The sequence below is a fragment of the Bos indicus genome, chromosome 5, assembly GCF_029378745.1.
Source record: "Bos indicus isolate NIAB-ARS_2022 breed Sahiwal x Tharparkar chromosome 5, NIAB-ARS_B.indTharparkar_mat_pri_1.0, whole genome shotgun sequence".
Taxonomy (NCBI): domain Eukaryota; kingdom Metazoa; phylum Chordata; class Mammalia; order Artiodactyla; family Bovidae; genus Bos; species Bos indicus.
This window is the reverse complement of record NC_091764.1, coordinates 104,065,347-104,085,178: the sequence shown is the minus strand read 5'-3', so window position 1 is coordinate 104,085,178 and position 19,832 is coordinate 104,065,347. Positions and strand designations below refer to the sequence as shown.

Below are 19,832 nucleotides of genomic sequence, written 5' to 3'. Positions count from 1 at the left end.
TGTCATCTGCATATCTGAGGTTATTGACATTTCTCCTGGCAATCTTGATTCCAGCTTGTGTTTCTTCCAGCCCAGCGTTTCTCATGATGTACTCTGCATATAAGTTAAATAAGCAGGGTGATAATATACAGCCTTGATGTACTCCAATCTATTGTTCCACGTCCAGTTCTTTTTTTTTTTTTTCCACGTCCAGTTCTAACTGTTGCTTCCTGACCTGCATACAGATTTCTCAAGAGGCAGGTCAGGTGGTCTGGTATTCCCACCTCTTTCAGAATTTTCCACAGTTTATTGTGATCCACACAGTCAAAGGCTTTGGCATAGTCAAGAAAGCAGAAATAGATGTTTTTCTGGAACTCTCTTGCTTTTTCCATGATCCAGTGGATGTTGGCAATTTGATCTCTGGTTCCTCTGCCTTTTCTAAAACCAGCTGGAACATCAGGAAGTTCACGGTTCACGTATTGCTGAAGCCTTGCTTGGAGAATTTTGAGCATTACTTTACTAGCATGTGAGACGAGTGCAATTGTGCGGTAGTTTGAGCATTCTTTGGCATTGGGTATTTCTAGCTCTTGGTATTTGTCCACCTTTTGCTTCAGGGAATGAGTTGCTTTTGAATTCACAATACTCCTGCATAGAGGTAGTCTCGTTCCTTAAGGTCTCAGGTGACTTACTGGCTAGCCCCGCCCTCTGCCCCTCCCCTCAGTGTACTAAGTCACGCCCACTGGCTTTTTAGCCCTGGGCCAATTACCGCGCCCCATCCGGGTTCCTAGGACTGGGAACCGGGGCTCGTCACCAGGCAACCACTGGCCCACAGGCTTCTCGGCGGATTTTCAGTTCGCAGGTCCTCTCAACGGCTGCCAGCTGCGGGAGCCTAGTGCCCGGTCCCCCGTTGCCATAACAGCAGTATACAACGCCTCCTTCTCCCTTGTCCTCTACCAGACAGCTCTTCTCTCTCGGAGCCAGACCTCTCCACGACAGCTTCTGGTTGAGCAGAACCAGGGTCTGTGTCCCTTCTGCCAAAGAGGACTGAGTGGGAGGGTTGGAGCCTGCGTGACCGGCTGGTGTCCAGGAAGGGACAGGGAAACGTGGGATGGAAGAGTTAGAAGAAAGGACTGGAGCAGGGGTCAGGGATGGAAAGGGAGGGAAGATGAGATGTCGGTAGGGGATTCTGGAGAAGAAGGTGGCTTCAGGCAGAAGTGGGAAGAACTGGCGAAAGGGGAGCCCAGGAAGCTGGACAACTAGCTGCTGGAGGAATTGGAGCCACTGAGAGGGGCAGAAAAGGTCGTGGGGGTCTGGGAAAGCATCCAAGGGGAAGGGATCCTTGGTGGGAAGTATAAAGTGGAGATTGGGAGTCAAAATGCGATGTTCACAGGGATGAGGAAAGAAGCATGGCTGGCAAGAGATCTGGGGGGTGATAGGGTGATGGAAGGGGTACCCATTAATGGAGGTGAAGGAGGGAGCATTGGCTAACACCGTGATCATCTCTCTCAGGGCAAGGACCCAGCCTGATCTGACTCCAGAGCCTTCAGCAGGGAAGACAAATGTCAGATGAAGATGACCTGGAAGACTTTGAAACAGACCAGGATGATCTGGAAAGGGAAGATGATGAGAAGGAGACAGAGGAGTGGGAGGACTACAGGAAGGAGGGAGAGGAGTCCGAGGATGTGAGAACTTGGAAGCGGAGGGATCTGGGGTTAGGGGCTGGGGTTGGGCTGGAAAGGCATGCCTGAGTCCACTTCCTCCTGCAGTGGATATCCACGCCCCTCACAGAGGACATGATGAAAGAAGGGCTTTCTCTGCTCTGCAAGACGGGTAATGGACTGGCTCATGCTTACGTCAAGCTGGAGATTAAAGACAGGTGTGTTTATGGGGGACCAAAAGCAGGCCAGCGTTGTGGGACCTAGTCTCCTTTCTCACCCTCCATCCTGGGTGTTTTGGCTGAGTTTGGATCTCTGTCATCCTGGGCCAGCTAGGAGGGAAGGATAGAGTCTACCTCTCAGGAGACTGTGACCCCCTGCATCAGAGCTGGCCTGCGGCATTGGAGGCTGTAAGGGGATAGGGTGGGGTGGAGATTCCAGCTGGACTCCCTCACTTGTCCTCCAGAGTGCCGGTTCTCAGCCCTTCACAGACACGAGGTGCCTGCTTACGGCTGAGAACCCACCTACCTTCTCCTTCCCCTCCCCGACTCGCCCATCTGTCAGTCGCTCTTCTCTCCACTTTAAGCCATCTTCACGCTGCCCTCTGCTTTAGCACCTCTAACAGCCCTTGCTGGATTCTTAACCCTGAGCCAGCCTCTGCTACCTCCTAGGGATCTGACAGACATCCACCTGTTGCGTTCCTACATCCATCTGCGCTACGTGGATGTTTCTGAAAACCACTTGACAGACTTGTCCCCACTCAATCACCTCACCCACCTGCTCTGGCTCAAGGCCGATGGCAACCAGCTTCGGAGTGCCCGGCTGAATGAACTGCCCTACCTGCAGATTGCCAGCTTTGCCTACAACCAGATCACTGACACAGAGGGCATCTCTCATCCTCGTCTGGCCAGCCTGGATCTCAAAGGTGGGGCCTTAGGATGGGCCTCCCACAATTCCTTCCTCGCCTGGGGCCAATAGCAGTGGGCAGCATGGACCTTGGCTATGCGACATAGCAACCTACATTATTCACTCACTCATTCAGACACCCGTGGCAGTTCACAATGACAGTTCTATGTGCTGGAGATATAGGAGTGAACAAAACAAAGAAATTCCCTATTCTTGTATAGCTTACGTTCTAGTCGGGGAAGGCAGGTAATCATCGATGATCACAATATTTAATTTTATTTATTTTTTGGCTGCACCATGCAGCATTCAGAATCATAGTTCCCCAAGTAGGGATTGAACCAGTGCCCCTGAGTGGAAGTGTGGCGTCTTAACCACTGAACCACCAGGGAAGTCCCAACGATCACAATAAATAAGTAAATTTTTATAAAGCGTGTTAAAAGGAGATAAGCGTTAAAAAAGAACAACAAAAAAAGGGAAAAGTACAATGGAAAAAATAGATCAGGGTAAAGGAAATGGGTGGGGGGAGGTGGAGATTTCAAACAAGTTGGCTAGGACAAATGTCATTGGGAAGTTGACACCTGAGTGAAGACTTGAAGGAGGAGAGGGAGTTAGCTGTATGGATTGTGGGGCACCCCTCATTCATGCCTCAAAGACTTAGGTGGGCACATCCCTCAGGCCCTTGGGCCACCAGACCATCGCCCCAAGGCCCTGTGGGTGTTACATCTGGAGCTGGCCCTCCTCGTATCCACCTGGCATTAGAGAAGATGATGCAGAGGCTCTATTGCTGAAAACTCGGGGTGGCCCTCTGAACCCTTCACACCCTCCTTCTCCTCAGGGAACCGCATCCACATGGTGACAGGTTTGGATCCCCAAAAACTGATCAGCCTGCACACGCTGGAGCTTCGGGGGAACCAGCTGAATAGCACCCTGGGAATCAACCTCCCTAAGCTGAAGAACCTCTTCCTGGTAGCGCCCTGGGTCACAGGGTGGTGGGTGCTGGAAAGGGGGCACTGTCCTGGGGGCCAGGATACCAGCTTCTAGAAGGTGGTGGTTTAGTCGCCAAGTTGTGTCTGACTCTTGCAGTTCTATAGACAGAGGAGTCCGCCAGGCTCCTCTGTCCATGGGATTTTCCAGGTAAGAATACTGGAGTGGGTTGCCATATCCTCCTCCAGGAGATATATCCTCCTTCCCGACCCAGGGATCAAACCCTCTTCTGCACTGCAGGTGGATTCTTTACCACTGAGTCACCAGGGAAGCCTGGCTTCTAGTGGACTCACCTACTAACTTCATCATCCTTATGATAATTGGCATTATTTCCAAACACCGAGCATTTGCTTGGTGCCCAATGCTGTGAGGATGCAAAATCCAAATAGACAAGGTGTTCACCAATTAACAGGGCTAATAGTACACAACGTGTGGATGACATAGAGACAGTTTGCTTTGATACAGGTTGGGACACCATGTGCATAACTGAGGTACAGGCATCAGGCTAAGGAGGCCACTTAGGTGTCTAGTCTTTTAATTTTGGGGGCGGGGGCTGGGCCACATGGCATGTGGATCTTAATTCCCCAAACTGGGCTCGAACCCATGTTTCCTGTGCTGGAAGTCTTAACCACTGGACCACCAGGGAAGGTCCTGTGTCTAGTCTTTTAAGCCCTTGAGCTTCTTCATTCCAAAATGCTGCTGAAGCCATGTCTCCTTGGTGGAGCAGTGAGGCTCTTGGGCTGGGAGGTAGTGGGGGTGGGTTGAAGCATTTTCTTCATCAGAGGTGGCTGTGGTGGGCTGGATAGTAGGGTTTACTGCTAACCTTTCTGTTGGTTGAAAGCTTCTCCTGGATTCTTTACTATCTACATGGAACTCTACTCACCTCCACTCCCCTTTCTCACCCTCTCTACCTCTTAGATTTGCTGTTTTGCAAATCTAAGTAAAGAATCTGCCTGCAATGCGGGAAACCTGGGTTTGATCCCTGGCTGGGAAGATCCCCTGGAGAAGGGCATGGCAACCCACTCCAGTATTCTTGCCTGGAGAATCTCATGAACAGAGGAGCCAGGTGGGCTACAGTCCATGGGGTCTCAAAGAGTTAGACACAACTGAGTGACTGGCATGTGCGCATGCGCGCACACACACACATATAATTCATTATTGGCTGTGCTGGGTCTTCATTGCTTTACTCCAGTTGCGGTGAGCAGGAGCTACTCTCTAATTGTGGTGCAAGGGCTTCTCATTGTGGTGGCTTCTCTTGTCATGGAGCATAGACTCTAGGGTGCCTGGGCTCAGTCGTTGTGGTTCCCAGGCTCTAGAGCACAGACTCAGTAGCTGTGGCAGGTGGGCTTAGTTGTTCTGCAGCATGTGGGGTCTTCTCTGATCTATGTCTCCTGCACTGGCAGGCAGATTCTTTACCACTGAGCTACCAGGGAAGCCCTGCCACATCTCTCTGATTTCTCTTCCTTTTCCCCCCTGCCCCCCTTTCCCAATCTATCTACTGTATCCTGGGTCTAGGCCCAGAACATGTTGAAGAAGGTGGAAGGCTTGGAGAACCTAAGCAATCTCACTACCTTGCATCTTCGAGACAACCAGATTGAGACTCTGAGTGGTTTCTCCAAGGAAATGAAATCATTGCAGTACCTCAACCTAAGGTATGCATCCCTCCAGGCCCACTTCGCCCCTACCCCTGGAGTCCTCTGGTCCTAGTCCCCCAGTTCCAGTCCTCTCACAGATTCTCCCCTCATCCTCCATCCTCATCCCTCCTTTCCTGACTGTCTTCCGCATCAGTCTTAATTGCACGCAGCACTGGAACCTTTGTAGCCCGAGACTCCTGAATCCTATTCACTCCACTCACATACTGAGAAGGTGCTATGTGCCAGGCCTTGTGCTGTGCTGGGAACCGTCTGAAGGAATCAGAGATGGTTCCTGTTCTCAAGGGACTCACAGTCTAGCTCCATCCCATATAAGTTTCTACTGCTCTTCTCCATCTCCTGGGCCCCAATTCCCCTTCCGATTTCCAGCCTCTCTTTTCCTGAGTCTCCCCTGTAAGGGATGGCCCCATACTGATTTCAAACACAAGGTGTGCTCAGATTTGAGGCAAGGGGAGTCATTAAAAGAATAGATGGAAAAAAAAAAAAAAAGAATAGATGGAAAGGCACTGAGGATCAGGCGAGACTTTACTGCAGCAGCTCCTGTCTGATGGGGGATTTTATGTGTGTAATCTTTAAGCAAAGATGTAAGGAAATTGCCTGCTTAGTCACCAAGGCCAAATCCTCTTCGAGGATGGCAGTGGAAAGAGAGTCTCTGAGTAAGGAGTGGTGGATGTACCTTGAAGCCCAGAGTCCTGCCCTGACTCCTGGAATTAGCTCTGCCATCTTGGTCTGTGCCACCTGTGCCATCTTGGTACAGTGGAGGGCGTATTGTTTGCCTGTCAATGGTATGCATGCTAAGCTGGTTTAGCTGAGACCCCATGGACTATGGTTTTCCAGGCTCCTCCGTCCATGGGATTTCCCAGGCAAGAATACTGAAGTGGGTTGCCATTTCCTTCTGCAGTTAATGATATAGATAGGGATAATGGACCTTCCTCAGTGGCTATTAACTAGGGGTATTTGGAAGTAAGTGTAGGACGGAGGGTTTGTCTCAGTGACTGGAAGGTGCCTCTGGGGCCAGAGACCTGAAAACAAGGACAGTCCAGCACACAGGGCATGTTACACTCCACACGAGAAGCACCGTGCATGGTTCAGCCCCTCCCTTGAGACAGGGCTGAAACATTTAAGCCTGATCTCACAAAACTGTGAGCCAAGAGCATGAACATAAACAGAGTACCATACAATGGGGGCTTCCCCATTGGCTCAGTGGTAAAGAATCTGCACAGGTTCGATACTGGGTCAGGAAGATCCCCTGGAGAAGGGCACGGCAATCCACTCCAGTATTCTTGGTGGGAAATCCCATGGATAGAGGAGACTGGTGGGCTATAGTTTATGGGGTCGCAAAGAGTCAGACACGACTGAGTGACTAACACACACTTGAGTTTCCTATAAAATGAAGCTGAGGTTAAGACCTACCCCTCAGGGTGATCGTGAAAATGTCTGTAGCTGAAACAGGGATGGTGGACCACTGAGAGGTGAATAGCTGAAGCCACTGAGCATGTATGCATGCACAGTACAATGAGGCGCTTTGGGGGGAAGCTTATTCTTTGGGCTTCTTCGTGTGGGAGCACCCAGACAGCACCGTCTCCATGAGCTTAGAGCCCAGTTTCTTCTCCGCTGGTTCTGGTCCCATCGTCTACCCTCTCTGATTAGACGGAAGCCTATCCTTGCAAGGGAGATTCCTCCCTCGTCCCCAGCTACAAGACAGGGTTGAGACCTAGCTTTGCTGTTCCAGAAGGAGACACACGAGACATTACAGAATAGACCGTGGCACTGAGGGTTCCCCAGGGCGGAACAGACTGGAGCAGGGTTGCCTAGCACCTCTGTCTGCGGCAAATCCAGCCAGTCCACGGAGGCCATGTTTCTAGAGGAACCAGAGTCCCGTGGGAGATTCCCCCGCGAGGCCCCAGGCCTGGCAGCTGGCCTCTGACACCCACGTTCCTTGGTGAACCCCTCCTGCCTGCACCGGCAGGGGCAACATGGTGGCCGACCTGGGGGAGCTCGCCAAGCTGCGGGACCTACCCAGGCTGCGAGCCTTGGTGCTGCTGGACAACCCATGCACCGATGAGAACGACTACCGCCAGGAAGCCCTGGTGCAGATTGCTCATCTGGAGCGCCTGGACAAGGAATTCTATGAGGAGGAGGAGCGGGCTGAGGCCGATGAGATCCGGCAGAGGATGAAGGAGGAGCAGGAGCAGGAGGCTGAGGTCGAGCCTGAGTCAGAACTGGACCAGTCATCCACCTAGCAGTTCCCCTGGCCTCCAAAGACAGTAAGGAAGGGGGTGGGGAGGCAGGAAAACCGGCTGAGGAGCTGTTGTAGGGAGGAGTTGGCTGGGGAAGGCAGAGGCAAGAAGACTTGGGGAGACCTGGGTTAGGAGTCATGGGTGTCTCACGGGGAGGAGAAAGAACCAGAAGGGCCTGGGAGGAGCTGAGAGAGGCAGAGGTGATATATCAGAAAGCCTGAGGAGTAAGCCCCGAGAATGGGGCAGCAGGCAGAGATGAGGGTGTGGCTGGGCAACCACACCTGACGGAAAGGCTGGGTCAGGGGCTTTGGTGGGGTGGGTTGGAGGCAGCATCTGAGGACTGGGCCTAGGGAAGAAGGTGGGAGAGGAAAATCCTGCACTAAAGAGCCGAGGCTAAAAATGACAGGACAGGGGCAGAAGGCGGATAGGAGGGCAGAAGGAGGTGGAAAGAGACAGAGGCTGTGAGCCCAGGGAAGGGTGGCAGCTGGCACTTCAGTGGGGCAGAGGCGGGGTGTGCAGGTGGGGGGCGTGGGGGGGTGCGGGTGGCCAGAGGCTCGGCTTCTACCTTCTTCCAACAGGTGATCGAGGGACGCTGGCCCCCAAAACTGAGAAGACCCCAGTCAGGGGGCGCCCCACACTTACACCCACCCTCATCTGGAGACAGAAGATGCCCACTTTTGTCCCAGACCTGGGAATTCATCACAGCGTACCGCCCAGGCTCCTCACAGGCATCTGGGCAGCGGTGACTAGGCGGCAAGCAGCCCCGGGGGGCAGGTCTGGAGGGAGCCAGGCCTCGATGAGCCCCGGGTGCTGCGTGAAGAATCTGCGGAGGAGCTGTGGAGGCGGCAGCCTGGGTGTGAGGAACAGTTCGCTTTTCCAATAAAGAGACATTGGGATACTTTGGTGTCTAATTCGGTTTTTGAGACACTTGAGTCCTTTGTGGGCTTTCCTGGCTGATCAGTGGCGTGAAGCTGACTGTTACTTTACAGGGGGTACTGGGTGTAGGTCTGAGCGCGCGTGGGCGGTGGGGGGCCAGGTCCTGGGTGGTCCCCAGCCCCTCCCACGTCGCTCTCCTCTAGCCCTCCCCGCCCCATCCCATCGGCGCCCCATCCCATCTGGCCCCCATCCGCGCTCCTGCGTGCGCCTCCGCCGGCGGCTCCTGACTCATCGGGGGCTCCGGGTCACATGCGCCCGCCCGGCCCTATCGGCGCCTCCCCCCGCCCGCCCGCCGCCCGCCGCCCGGGAGCCGCAGCCGTCGCCGCCACTCCCGCTCTCTCTGCGCCGCCGCCGCCACCACTGCCAGGCCCGCCGCCACCGCCACCGGCTGGGTCCGCAGCCCCGAGGTGAAGCCCCTCCGGCCCCCTCCCCTCGCCGCCGCGCCCCCGCCTCTCTTCCCGGGCCTCGCGCATCCCTCGCCCCGCCGCTCTGCGCACCTGCTCCGCCACCCGCGCCTCCCCGGCGCCTCCTGTCCCGTCCTCCCCGGGCGGCTCCTCTCGGTTTCAGGCCGTCGCCCCCTAGTCATGCGGGCGCCAGGCCTCTCCGCACCTGCGTGTGTCTCACTGCGCCTTTCTCCACCCTCGCAGCCCCCTCCCTGTGTCTCTCTGCCCCTCCGGTTCCGTGGAAGATAAGCGTTCGGGGTCTCCTGGGACTGTGCGTTTCTCCCCTGGCACATCCCTAGACGCGCATCGGGGAGATGTCTTCCCTCACCCTTTCTCAGCATCCCCAGACTTCCTCGAGACCCCCACGGCCCCTCCTCCCCTGCATCGCCCTCTCATCGCCCGTTACAGCGCCGCTCTCCTCCGCACGGGGAAGGGGGGTTGGAGCCGAGTCTGTCCAGGGCCCGAGGGAGGACCAGCCCAGCTTTGCCCCTCCGCACGGTCTCCCCTCCTTCTCCCTGCCCACGGCAACCCCAGAGACGGAGGACCCTCGCCCCGGACTCGTCTACATCTCTCGGGAACAGGCGGGACACACGTTTGGAGGGAGATTGGGACCTCGGAGTGGGGGCTGGGGTGTTAGCTTGGGTGGGATGGGGGCTCTGGAGGAGAGGCCCCCCCCACGCTGCCCAGACGACCCGTGCTCTTCTTGATGCCAAAGGAGAAATGCAAGCCTGGCGGCCGTACCGCCGCGAGGAGAGCTGGGGGCACCCCTCCAGCCGGCGGCCGAACTGCTGAGGGGGCAAGGGAGCCACTGCCGCGCCTCTCCCCTCCTCCCTGCGGTGTCCTCCCATCTCGTCGTTTGATCATACCCCGCCCCCCACTGCAGTGACCTCCCCTTCCTCACTGCATTGACCTTCTCCTCTCCCTACGGGCGGGGGGATCCCTTCTACCGCCGGCGACTGCACCCAACTCCTCCCCACCCACTGCAGTAACCTCTTTCCTGTCGCTCCCAGCTTCCCAGCCTCTGGCCCCTCCCACTGATCTCAGGCTCCACCCCTCTAAGCCTCTTATCTTTCTCCTTCCTTCCCTGCCACCCAAGGAGATCCTAGCCATCATGTCCATAGAGAAGATTTGGGCCCGGGAAATCCTGGACTCCCGTGGGAATCCCACGGTGGAGGTGGATCTCCACACTGCCAAAGGTAATGGGCACCTTCCCACAGCCCCAGAGCTGGGTGTACGGGCCTGGGATGGGAGGATTCCCAGTGGGGGTGCCCTGCTGGGCCAGGCTCAGGAGCCTAGAGTCTGGGAGCAGACCTTCCTTGTCCAGGGGAGCCGAGATAAGCCAGTTTCTGTGTGCTGGTTTATTGTGTGTGCTCTGTGTGTGTGTGCACCATATGTGTATGCTCTGTGTGTGTGTGTGTGCTCTGTGTGTGTGTACCATGTGTGCTGTGTGTGTGCACCGTGTGTGTGTGCTCTTTGTGTGTACACCGTGTGTGCCGCCTGCAAAGCTCCATTTCTCTGGTATCCTCCTTGTGTGTGTGGGACCTCAACTGGGTGGATGAGGAGGCCACCGCTTGTGTATCTGCCTCCGTGTGTGTGTATGTGTGTGTGTTAAGGAGCAGTGTGGGGAGCAAGCTGGATGTACCACAGGAGTGCAGAGCTGCAAAGCTGAAGGAATCCCAGGTCCCTGTGCTGTCCTCTCTCTCCATTCTCTTTCTGCGGCATTCCCCTCCCAGGTCTTTTCCGGGCTGCCGTGCCCAGTGGAGCCTCCACCGGTATCTACGAGGCCCTGGAGCTAAGGGATGGGGACAAACAGCGTTACTTGGGCAAAGGTGAGTCCCTTTGTCTTTTCTGGGCTCCCTGTCTCTCTGCTGGGGGCCTCATGCCCATCCCCAGCCCTCTTCCTGCATGCCTTCCTCTACCTGGTCCCTCCTGGCCTGACCTCTCCGCCTCTCCCTAGGTGTCCTGAAGGCCGTGGACCACATCAACACCACCATTGCCCCAGTCCTCATCAGCTCAGTGAGGCCTGCTCTTTGCTGGGGGTGGGGACTGGATCCTGGAGGGAGCCCTGGATTAGGGGAAGGGGATGAAGAGGGAGAAAGGGCCACCTCTGGGGAGTTATGGTTACTGAGGGAAGGGGGCCCCGCTCCCATGGGGGCTTGAGTCCCCTAATCCAGACAGGCCGCTATCACAGGAACCTGGGGGAACCCTGGTGGATGTGAGCCTGTGTGTGGATGGGGGAGGGGTGCCTATATTAGGTGTCTTAGGGTCCAGCCTCCATCCTGGCTCCTGGTGATGGGGCCTCTGCTCACAGGGTCTGTCTGTGGTAGAACAAGAGAAGCTGGACAACCTGATGTTGGACTTGGATGGGACTGAGAACAAGTGTAAGCAGGGGCTGGGAGAGAGTGGGTTTGGCGGGGGCGGAGGGGGGCGTGGAACAGACTGAGAAGTGAAGGAAGGAAGGACAGCCCGAGGACTAGCCCTTCTCGTAGCCTCCTCCAGTGGGAGGGAGTGACATGAGACAGAAGGGAGAACTCTGCAGCATAAGGAGGGGGGAGTTGGTGGCAGAAAGTCTGGTCTCAGGGATGGTTACAAGAAATGCAGCTCGCTGCCCTTTCTGATCATACCCCGCCCCCTGCTACTTGCAGGATAGGATGGATGAGGTGTTACTGGACTGGGGCGGGGGTCTCCTTTATGGCTCCTTTGGGGAGTATATGAGATCACATGTGTAAAGTGCTTAGGTGACATAGTTAGCCTTCAATAAATGCTAGCTATTAAAAAAAAAATTGAGGGCTGGAAGGGGAAGGGGACATGTTTGATCAGTGCCTTCCTCTATAATCTCCCAGCCAAGTTTGGGGCCAATGCCATCCTGGGTGTGTCCCTGGCTGTGTGTAAGGCAGGGGCTGCCGAGCGGGAACTGCCCCTCTACCGACATATTGCCCAGCTGGCCGGGAACTCAGACCTCATCCTGCCTGTGCCGGTGAGCACCGTGCCTCTCCCAGGGGTGGGTGAGGAGGAAGCATGAAGCCTTGGGAGGACTGATGGGAGGAGAGTGATTGGGGCAGCTGTAGGGAGAGGACAGGGACCACGGGATGGAGGGTTCTGAGTCTGGAAGCTGGGGGAAGTTTGGGCTCTTGGGTTTACACTCCTGGGGGTGGAGAGGGAAGAGCTTTGTGACTTTTTCTGTCCTCCTGTGGCTCCCAGGCCTTCAACGTGATCAATGGTGGCTCTCATGCTGGGAACAAGCTGGCCATGCAGGAATTCATGATCCTCCCAGTGGGGGCCGAGAGCTTCCGGGATGCCATGCGACTTGGGGCAGAGGTCTACCACACACTCAAGGGCGTCATCAAGGACAAGTATGGCAAGGACGCCACCAACGTGGGGGATGAAGGTGGCTTTGCCCCCAACATCCTGGAGAACAGTGAGGGTGAGACCAAGACCCTACTCCCAGCTCCGTCTTGCTCCATTCCAGGACATCAGGAAGGGCCACATGCTTCACTGGGTCCCCAGGAGACCGCGTGAGGGTCCTTGAGTTACAAGGTCCCAGTCCTTGGAGTGGGTAACAGAGGGCCTAACAAATTCATGTGCAGGCCTAAGAGGATCACCTTTACCTGCCCAGCCAGATGTGTCAGTATCTGCAAGTTCCCATGGGAGCCCTAGAGGATTTTGGGAGGTGGTCCAGGTGACCTGTGGGATCCATTCTCACCATGGATTCTAGTTTGATGAGATACCCCGAACTCTAAATCTATCCCATCTCCACCCCAACCTCTTAGGCCTCTAGGATCCCTAATTTTTTCCCTGCCCTGGCAGAAACCTTAGAGTGAAGAGAAACTATACAGGCAGGTCGTGGCTGAGAGTTAACTTTTGGGGGCCAAATTGCCTGGATGTGAACCTTGACTTGAAGAGTTACTTCTGGTGATCTTGCTCTCTGAACAGTCTCTGTGCTTGTCTTTCTTATCTGTAAAACAAGAATAACAACAGCATCTACCTCTTAGCATCATTGTGAGGATTAAGTTAGATCATAGGTGTAAAGCGCTGAGGTGACAAAGTTAGCCCTCAATAAATGATAGCTATTAAAAAAGAAAACAAACTGTTATTAACAGAATTCCATTCCCCTGCCTTCCTAGAAGGTGGCCTGCTCATCGCAGTCCTGGGAATAACCCCAAAACAACCTTAAGCAGAACTCTCCCCAGCAACAGCCCTCCACCTCTGCTCTGAATTTCTTTCTTCCTCTCATTCCTCCTTGGCCACCCTTCCTGCTGATGACCTTGTTGTATTCCATCCCCAGCCTTGGAACTGGTGAAGGAAGCCATTGACAAGGCTGGCTACACAGAGAAGATCGTCATTGGCATGGATGTTGCCGCCTCGGAGTTTTACCGCGATGGCAAATATGACTTGGATTTCAAGTCTCCTGCTGATCCTTCCCGATACATCACCGGGGACCAGCTGGGGGCCCTCTACCAGGACTTTGTCAGGGACTATCCTGGTGAGACCAAGGGCTGTGGCCGGGGGAGGGTAGGGGGCAGGCAGGGGTGTGTTGGGGGCAACTCTGGACCTGATGAGTGCTGACCCAGGTGCTTGGTAGAGATGTCCTGAGAAGAGCCTGAGAACCAGGGATGGCGTGAAGGGGTCTCCTGCAGAGGCTGGGCTTTGGATGTCCTGTGAATGGGCAGGAACCCATGATGAATCTGTTCCATCTGCTTTGAATCCTGATTAAAGTCACAATCTCTGAAGCTGCTGGGGTCATGGGGCGGGTTTGGAAGGACCTGGGCACAGTAAGGCTTCCCTGGTGGCTCAGTCAGGAAAGAATCTGCCTGCAATGCCGGAGACCTGGGTCCGATCCCTGGGTTGGGAAGATCCCCTGGAGGAGAACATGGCAACCCACCCTAGTATTCTTGCATGGAGAATTCCAGGGACAGAGGAACCTGGGGGCTGCAGTCCATGGGGTCACAAAGAGTCGGATACTACTGAGCAACTAAGCACAGCACAGCACAGGCACGGTGAGAGGGTGACTGGAACGAGCACAGTTCAGGATGTTCAGTTGATAAAACCGGATGCTGGGGAATTCCCTGGTGGTTCAGTGGTTAGGGCTCTGTGCTTTCACTACCGAGGGCACAGGTTCAACCCCTGGTTTAGGAACTAAGATCCCACAAGTCACCAGCTCAGCAAAAAAAAAGAAAACAAAACAAAACTGATGCTGAACAGGGCTGGACTGTTGTATGGGTGAAGAGGAGCTGAAGCACCCTCCCCAGGTCTGCCAGTGACTCTTATCCCTGGAATGGAAGCAGTTGGTTTCCATTTCCTGAGACATAGCAAGAGAAAGTAGGCATAAACTGCAGAATGAAAGGTTTCGAATAGCCATGAGGAAGGGCTCCTGGTAGAAAACAGGAAAATGCAAAGAAAGGTTGTGAGAAAGTTTCTGAACCCTTGTTTTTTTTGAAAGGTTTTGTGAAAAAATCAAGATAAGAATGAGTCAGGGGGAACTTCCCTAGTGATCCAGTGGCTAAGACGAGGTGCTCCCAATGCAGGGGGCCCAACCAAGACCAGGCACAGCCAAATAAAAAATAAATATAAATAAAATACTAAGGGGTGGGATGGGGAGGAAGGTGGGAGAGAGGTTCAAGAGGGAGGGGACATAGGTATACCTATGGCTGATTCATGTTGATGTTTGGCAGAAACCAACTAGATATTGTAGAGCAGTGTGTATTAGTCCTTCAGTCGTGTCGAACTCTTTGTGATCCCATGAACTGCAGCCCGCCAGGCTCCTCTGTCCATGGAATTCTCCAGGCAAGAATACTGGAGTGGGTGCCATTTCCTTCTCCAGGGGATCTTTACGACCCAGGGATGGAGCCCAGGTCTCCTGCACTGCAGGCAGATTCTTCACTGTTTGAGCTATCCTTCAATTAAAAATAAATAAATTTAATTATAAAAAATATTAAAGAAAAAGAATGGGTCAGGGGAGGCTTATTTCAGAGGGGAGGAGGCTGAGTTGGCCAGGGAATCCAATCTGTCCATGCAGGGACTCTAAGCGGGGGCGTTCCCACCTGACGGAGCCCCCTCACTGTTCTCCCAACAGTGGTCTCCATTGAGGACCCCTTTGACCAGGACGATTGGGCGGCCTGGTCCAAGTTCACAGCCAATGTGGGGATCCAGATTGTGGGTGATGACCTGACAGTGACCAACCCCAAGCGAATTGAGCGGGCGGTGGAGGAGAAGGCCTGCAACTGTCTGCTGCTGAAGGTCAACCAGATCGGTTCAGTCACCGAAGCCATCCAAGCGTGAGTGCCTCTGGGCCCTCCCCCCGTCAACCCGTTTCTGCAGGATGTGTCCTGCCAGCACCCCACCCCAGCCTTGCCCACAAGTGCAGGAGGAGGCAGGGAGCCCTGAGGCTCTCCTGGTTCTCCTCCCTCCATGCCCCCTGATTCTCTCCACCCCCACCCCGGACAGCTTCCCTCCAGATGTTTCTTGACCAATGTCAGGTCTGGGGAGAGCGTGTGGGCTGGGCTTCACTGCTGCTGCACCGAATGCAGGTGCAGGCTGGCCCAGGAGAACGGCTGGGGGGTCATGGTGAGTCACCGCTCCGGAGAGACTGAGGACACGTTCATCGCTGACCTGGTGGTGGGGCTGTGCACAGGCCAGGTGAGCGCCAGGGAGCCCTTTGTGCAGTTGGGGGGGTTCTAGGCTCAGGTTGCTCTCCTTCCGGGTGTTTGTGGGCATCATGGCAATTTCGAAGGAGTGTGAGCTCTCCTTCATGGGGTGAAGGTGGCTGCTGAGCTGTTTATCTTTTGGGATATTTCAGATCAAGACTGGTGCCCCATGCCGTTCTGAGCGTCTGGCTAAGTACAACCAGCTCATGAGGTAAGGGAGTCCAGGGAATGGAAACCCAGGGCTCAGAGAGTCACAAGCTATGTTTGGCCACCGTTTTGTCTCCAGTGCCCAGGGCCTGGAGGACAGTAGACATCCAGAAAGTATTTGGTTTTGAATGATGGGTTTACAGATGGCCTGATTGACGGCCCATGGGAAGCCAGGGAATGCCCTCACTCAGGCCAGGCCCCAGGAGCAGGTAGTGCGAGGGGCTTGGAGGATGTGGCAGGGGGACTCCTGGGAAGAGAAGCAGGGTCCTTCTGCTTCGCTGACTGTTTCCTTTCTGACTCGCCTCTCTCAGAATTGAAGAAGAACTAGGGGATGAAGCTCGCTTTGCGGGACATAACTTCCGCAACCCCAGTGTGCTGTGAGCCCCCTCCCTGCCTGGAGATCTGGAACCCCCTCACTCCGTCCTCTTCCTGGATCCTCTTCTTTCCGGTCCTGCTCGGCTGACCCTCTGTGCTGCGCCTTGGCTGGTCCAGCCTTGCTGTCTCCGCGCTCCCACCCTCTGGGTTCCGCGCTCTCCGCCTCTCCCTCCTTCCTCTTCTCTCTCCTTGAAAACTGGCCATGGACTGAGGACCGTAAGGGGATTCACAGAAGACTCACTGGGGTCTGTGTGGAGCGTCTGGGTTGGTTGTCGAGGTGTGTAGAGGGGCCGTGTGTTGTGTGTGCTTTGCGCCGAGTCCACGTTTCCAGGCTGCTTATGAAGCAGGAACTGGGCAGTGCTGAGTGTGAGTGCTGGGGAGGGCTGGCTGCCTGCTCAGGCCAGGTCTAAGGCTCCACTGTATTATTTATTCGTTTATTTATTTTTCATTCATCTTGTTAATGAATCACTTCGCCATAACTCCGGTGCCAGAAAACTGGCCTGACTGGAGGGGGAACCACGTGTCTGTATTTCACGTGACTGTAGGTTCTGAGATGGCCTGGAGTGGGGGTCCTGCTGGAACTGGAAGGGTAGCAGAAAGGGGCCTCAGCGACGGCTCCTGGGCCAGAGGTGGGGCTGTGCACCTGGGGACTTGTCCCCTGTCCCTCTCCCCCCAGCCCTAGCTTCCCCGTTCTTCCTCCAGCTGCCCCCGTGCCATGTTTCACAGCTGCCAGCACCTCTGTGGCGCTGAAATGAACACTTCCATTAAAGTCTGAGTCACCGTGCATTCCTGTGTCTGAGGAGTCTTACTCTAGTAAGAGAGAAAGAGGGAGTGAACATGGAGCTCCTAGAAGTGGTAAAACTGGATAGCAAAGCTGAGAGCTGGGCTTCCCTGGTGGCTCAGTGGTAAAGAATCCACCTGCCAATGAAGGAGACACGGGTTTGATCCTTGATCCAGGAAGATGGCACATGCCACAGAGCAACTAAGCCCAGTGCACCACAACTACCGAGACTGTGCTCTAGAGCCCGGGAACCGCAACTCCTGAAGCTCACATGCCTACCTAGAGCCTGTGCTCCGCAACAAGGGAAGCCCACACACCGCAAGTAGAGAGTAGCCCCCCCAAAAGCCCGAGCAGCCATGAAGACTCAGCACAGCCAAAAAGAAAAAAAAAAGCTGGAGAGGGCACAGAAAGAGGAAGCAATCCAGCAAATAAGGTCAGGAGGATGGCACTGCCTATACTTCCCTGGCTAGGTGGGAGCTTGTTGGCCTGCCTTCCCCCCTCTCCCCTCCCCAGGGGGGAATTAGGATTTTTAGGCTGGGGTCCAAGAATTCCTAAAAATATCAAACATTGTGTGTGTGCACATTTTTGGAGAATGGGATCCAAAGTGTCTGCAGATTCACCAAGGCCCTTGACCAGAGAGGTGATGGAGCTGGGGACGGGAGCTCCTCCAGTGTATAAGGCCTCTCCCAGATTGAGTCCTGGAGCTCCTGGGATGGGCCAGCACTGTCTGGGCAGCGCCCCCTGCAAGCTGCAGAAGCCTGAGGACAGGTAACTTCCAGTAAACTGGAAATTCAGGACCTGGGGTGATCAACAGGCCCCTGGCTGGGTGAGCCTGCGAGCAGGGGGCCAGTGTGTGACTGGAGACCCACTATCACACTCTGGCTCCAGCAAAGCCCCAGCTCTGAGACAGGAACGCAGGAACTACCTGGGGGCAGGGGGAGGATGAGCCCCCTCTTTGTTGTTATTTGGTGCCTAAGTGGTGTCTGAATCAGTAACCCCACGGACTGTAGCCTTCCAGGCTCCTCTGTCCATGGGATTTTGTAGGCAAGAATACTGGAATGAGTTGCCATGCCCTCCTGCAGGGGATCTGCCCAACCCAGGGATTGAACCCACATCTCCTGCATTGGCCGGCAGATTTTTTTTTTTTTTTTTTTTTACCACTGAGCCACCGTCTAAGGCTCGGCTACCTGGCCCGAGTGGTGGGGAGCTGCGGCCACTAGAGGGAGCCAGGGCTCTGCAGGAGGCCGACAGCACCGGAGCCAAAGCGAGGGTGGGAGGAACTGCAACGCTGCTCCCTCTGTGGGCCTCCCACTCGGTTTCTACTCTGAGTTCTGGTCCTGGGCCCCCTCTGCCATTCTGCCCAGCTCCGGGACTGGAAGAGGATTCCACCTCTGTATGGGCAAGACCCTTTTCTCCGTTTTCTTTCCCGTATCGCTGACAACTCAGCCCTTTTCAGCCAAAGGGTTTCTTGCCCCAACCTCTGTGCCTCTTCGTTCCAGCGGGGGCATCTCAGCTTTCCCTGCTCCCATGTCCCCTGGTACTCCTTTCTGTTTCCCTTGGGGCACCCCACGCTTTACTCTGGGGCCCATTGTATGCACCTTTCTTCAGTAACTCCTAGGCTGACTCCTGGCTGGAGCCATGTTTCCCAAGCTCTGCCCTCTTACCTTGATCTGTCACCTTCTCAGCGGCTCCCCCTCTCCCCACCAAAACCCCTCAGGTACTGGGGTGGATTGGGTTACATCTCCCCCTCCCTGGGCCTCCCAGGCCCCTCTCTCCACTTTCCTTATGTGCCGTTGCATGGAAACTGGTGGATTGTGGGGAGATGGGGCCAGAGAGGGGGAGCTGGGGTGACCAATGATGGTGGGGTGTGTGTGATGCTCCCTGAAGCTGAACTGAATCCAGTCCTCAGGTCGGGGAGGATCTGGAGGGGAGAGGCCCTGGCTTCTCTTTTCACTCTCCTTTTCTTTTAGGCTCAGATATATCACCATCCAGGTCAGTGGTAAAGAATCTGCCTGCAATGCAGGAGGAGACACAGGTTCCATCCCTGGGTTGGGAATATCCCCTGGAGAAGGAAATGGCAACCCACTCCAGTATTCTTGCCTGGAGAATCCCACGGACAGAGGAACATGGAGGGCTACAGTCCATGGTGTAGCAGAATCAGACACGATTTAGGGACGCAACAACAACATGTCACCATCCTAGCCGATCCCTTAGTGGTTAAAAAAGGAAGCAGAACGGCTTAGCCTGGAAGGGAGTTGGGAAGAGCCTGGGCCAGGGCCCAGTGGGGGACTGAGCTGGGTAGTGCAGAGAGAGAGGAAAAGCAATGGGGAGGGGGGACCTCGGGGAGAGGAGGAGTCTTCGAGCAAAGTTGGGGGTGGGGAGAAGGAGCTGGGGTCCTCCTAGGGTGCAGTGGGCAGTGGGTGGGCGGGGTGGAGTTGTCTAGAAAACCCTGAGGGATAAGGTGGGCCTGGGGTAATAGAGTGAGTGCCAGCTGATTCTAGAGTCTGAAGAGTGGGAATTCATTCCTAGGCCAGGGAAGGCTTCCTGCTCAGGCTCCGGGTGCACAGAATCTATTTAGCACTTCTGGGTATTCCTAGAGCTTGGCTGAGCTGGGCCTGGGGAAATAGGAGGCAAAATCTACCAGTTGCTCCATAACCAGTCTCCTTCCTTCTCTGGAGGCTGGGTGGTGGTGGGGATCCCACCTTCAGGGCCCACCCTCAGCCTCAAGCCAGCCCGCTGGCACAACTACCCCATCCCCGCCCCAAATCTGGAGTGCTAGCGAGGGCTCCCAATCCTGACTCCAGCTCCAGCTCTTCCCGGTTCCCAGCCTGCCTCCCTCCCATTCTCTGGCCTTCCCAATCTCTGCTGCCAAAAATCACCCAGCGTCTTGGTGTCCTTTGTCCTGAGAGATGATGCTGCTTGGCCTGGGGCAGGGAGAGAGCCCAGGAGACCCTGGGGGGTGTGTGTGGACCGGGGGTGCTAGCCTCCTGGCTGAAGACTGGGAGTGGCTGGGGACTGTCAGGGGCAGAG

General features: G+C 55.3%; 2 protein-coding genes across 2 annotated transcripts; both read left to right on the top strand.

Moving 5' to 3' along the window:
* The first annotated feature begins 786 nt into the window (after positions 1-786).
* On the top strand, positions 787-8,314 carry LRRC23 (leucine rich repeat containing 23). Its single transcript, XM_019960250.2, has 8 exons — positions 787-997; positions 1,489-1,661; positions 1,746-1,855; positions 2,306-2,559; positions 3,376-3,506; positions 5,040-5,176; positions 7,146-7,443; positions 7,995-8,314. The coding sequence occupies exons 2-7, from the start codon at positions 1,539-1,541 to the stop codon at positions 7,417-7,419; spliced, it is 1,029 nt and encodes a 342-aa protein (XP_019815809.1). The 5' UTR covers positions 787-997; positions 1,489-1,538; the 3' UTR covers positions 7,420-7,443; positions 7,995-8,314.
* Positions 8,315-8,639: 325 nt separating this feature from the next.
* ENO2 (enolase 2) lies at positions 8,640-16,807 on the top strand. Its single transcript, XM_019960249.2, has 12 exons — positions 8,640-8,759; positions 9,892-9,991; positions 10,529-10,624; positions 10,753-10,811; positions 11,107-11,176; positions 11,639-11,772; positions 11,997-12,219; positions 13,081-13,278; positions 14,869-15,070; positions 15,323-15,431; positions 15,592-15,650; positions 15,958-16,807. Exons 2-12 carry the CDS (start codon positions 9,907-9,909, stop codon positions 16,025-16,027), a joined length of 1,305 nt encoding a protein of 434 aa, XP_019815808.1. The 5' UTR covers positions 8,640-8,759; positions 9,892-9,906; the 3' UTR covers positions 16,028-16,807.
* The last annotated feature ends 3,025 nt before the right edge of the window (positions 16,808-19,832 follow it).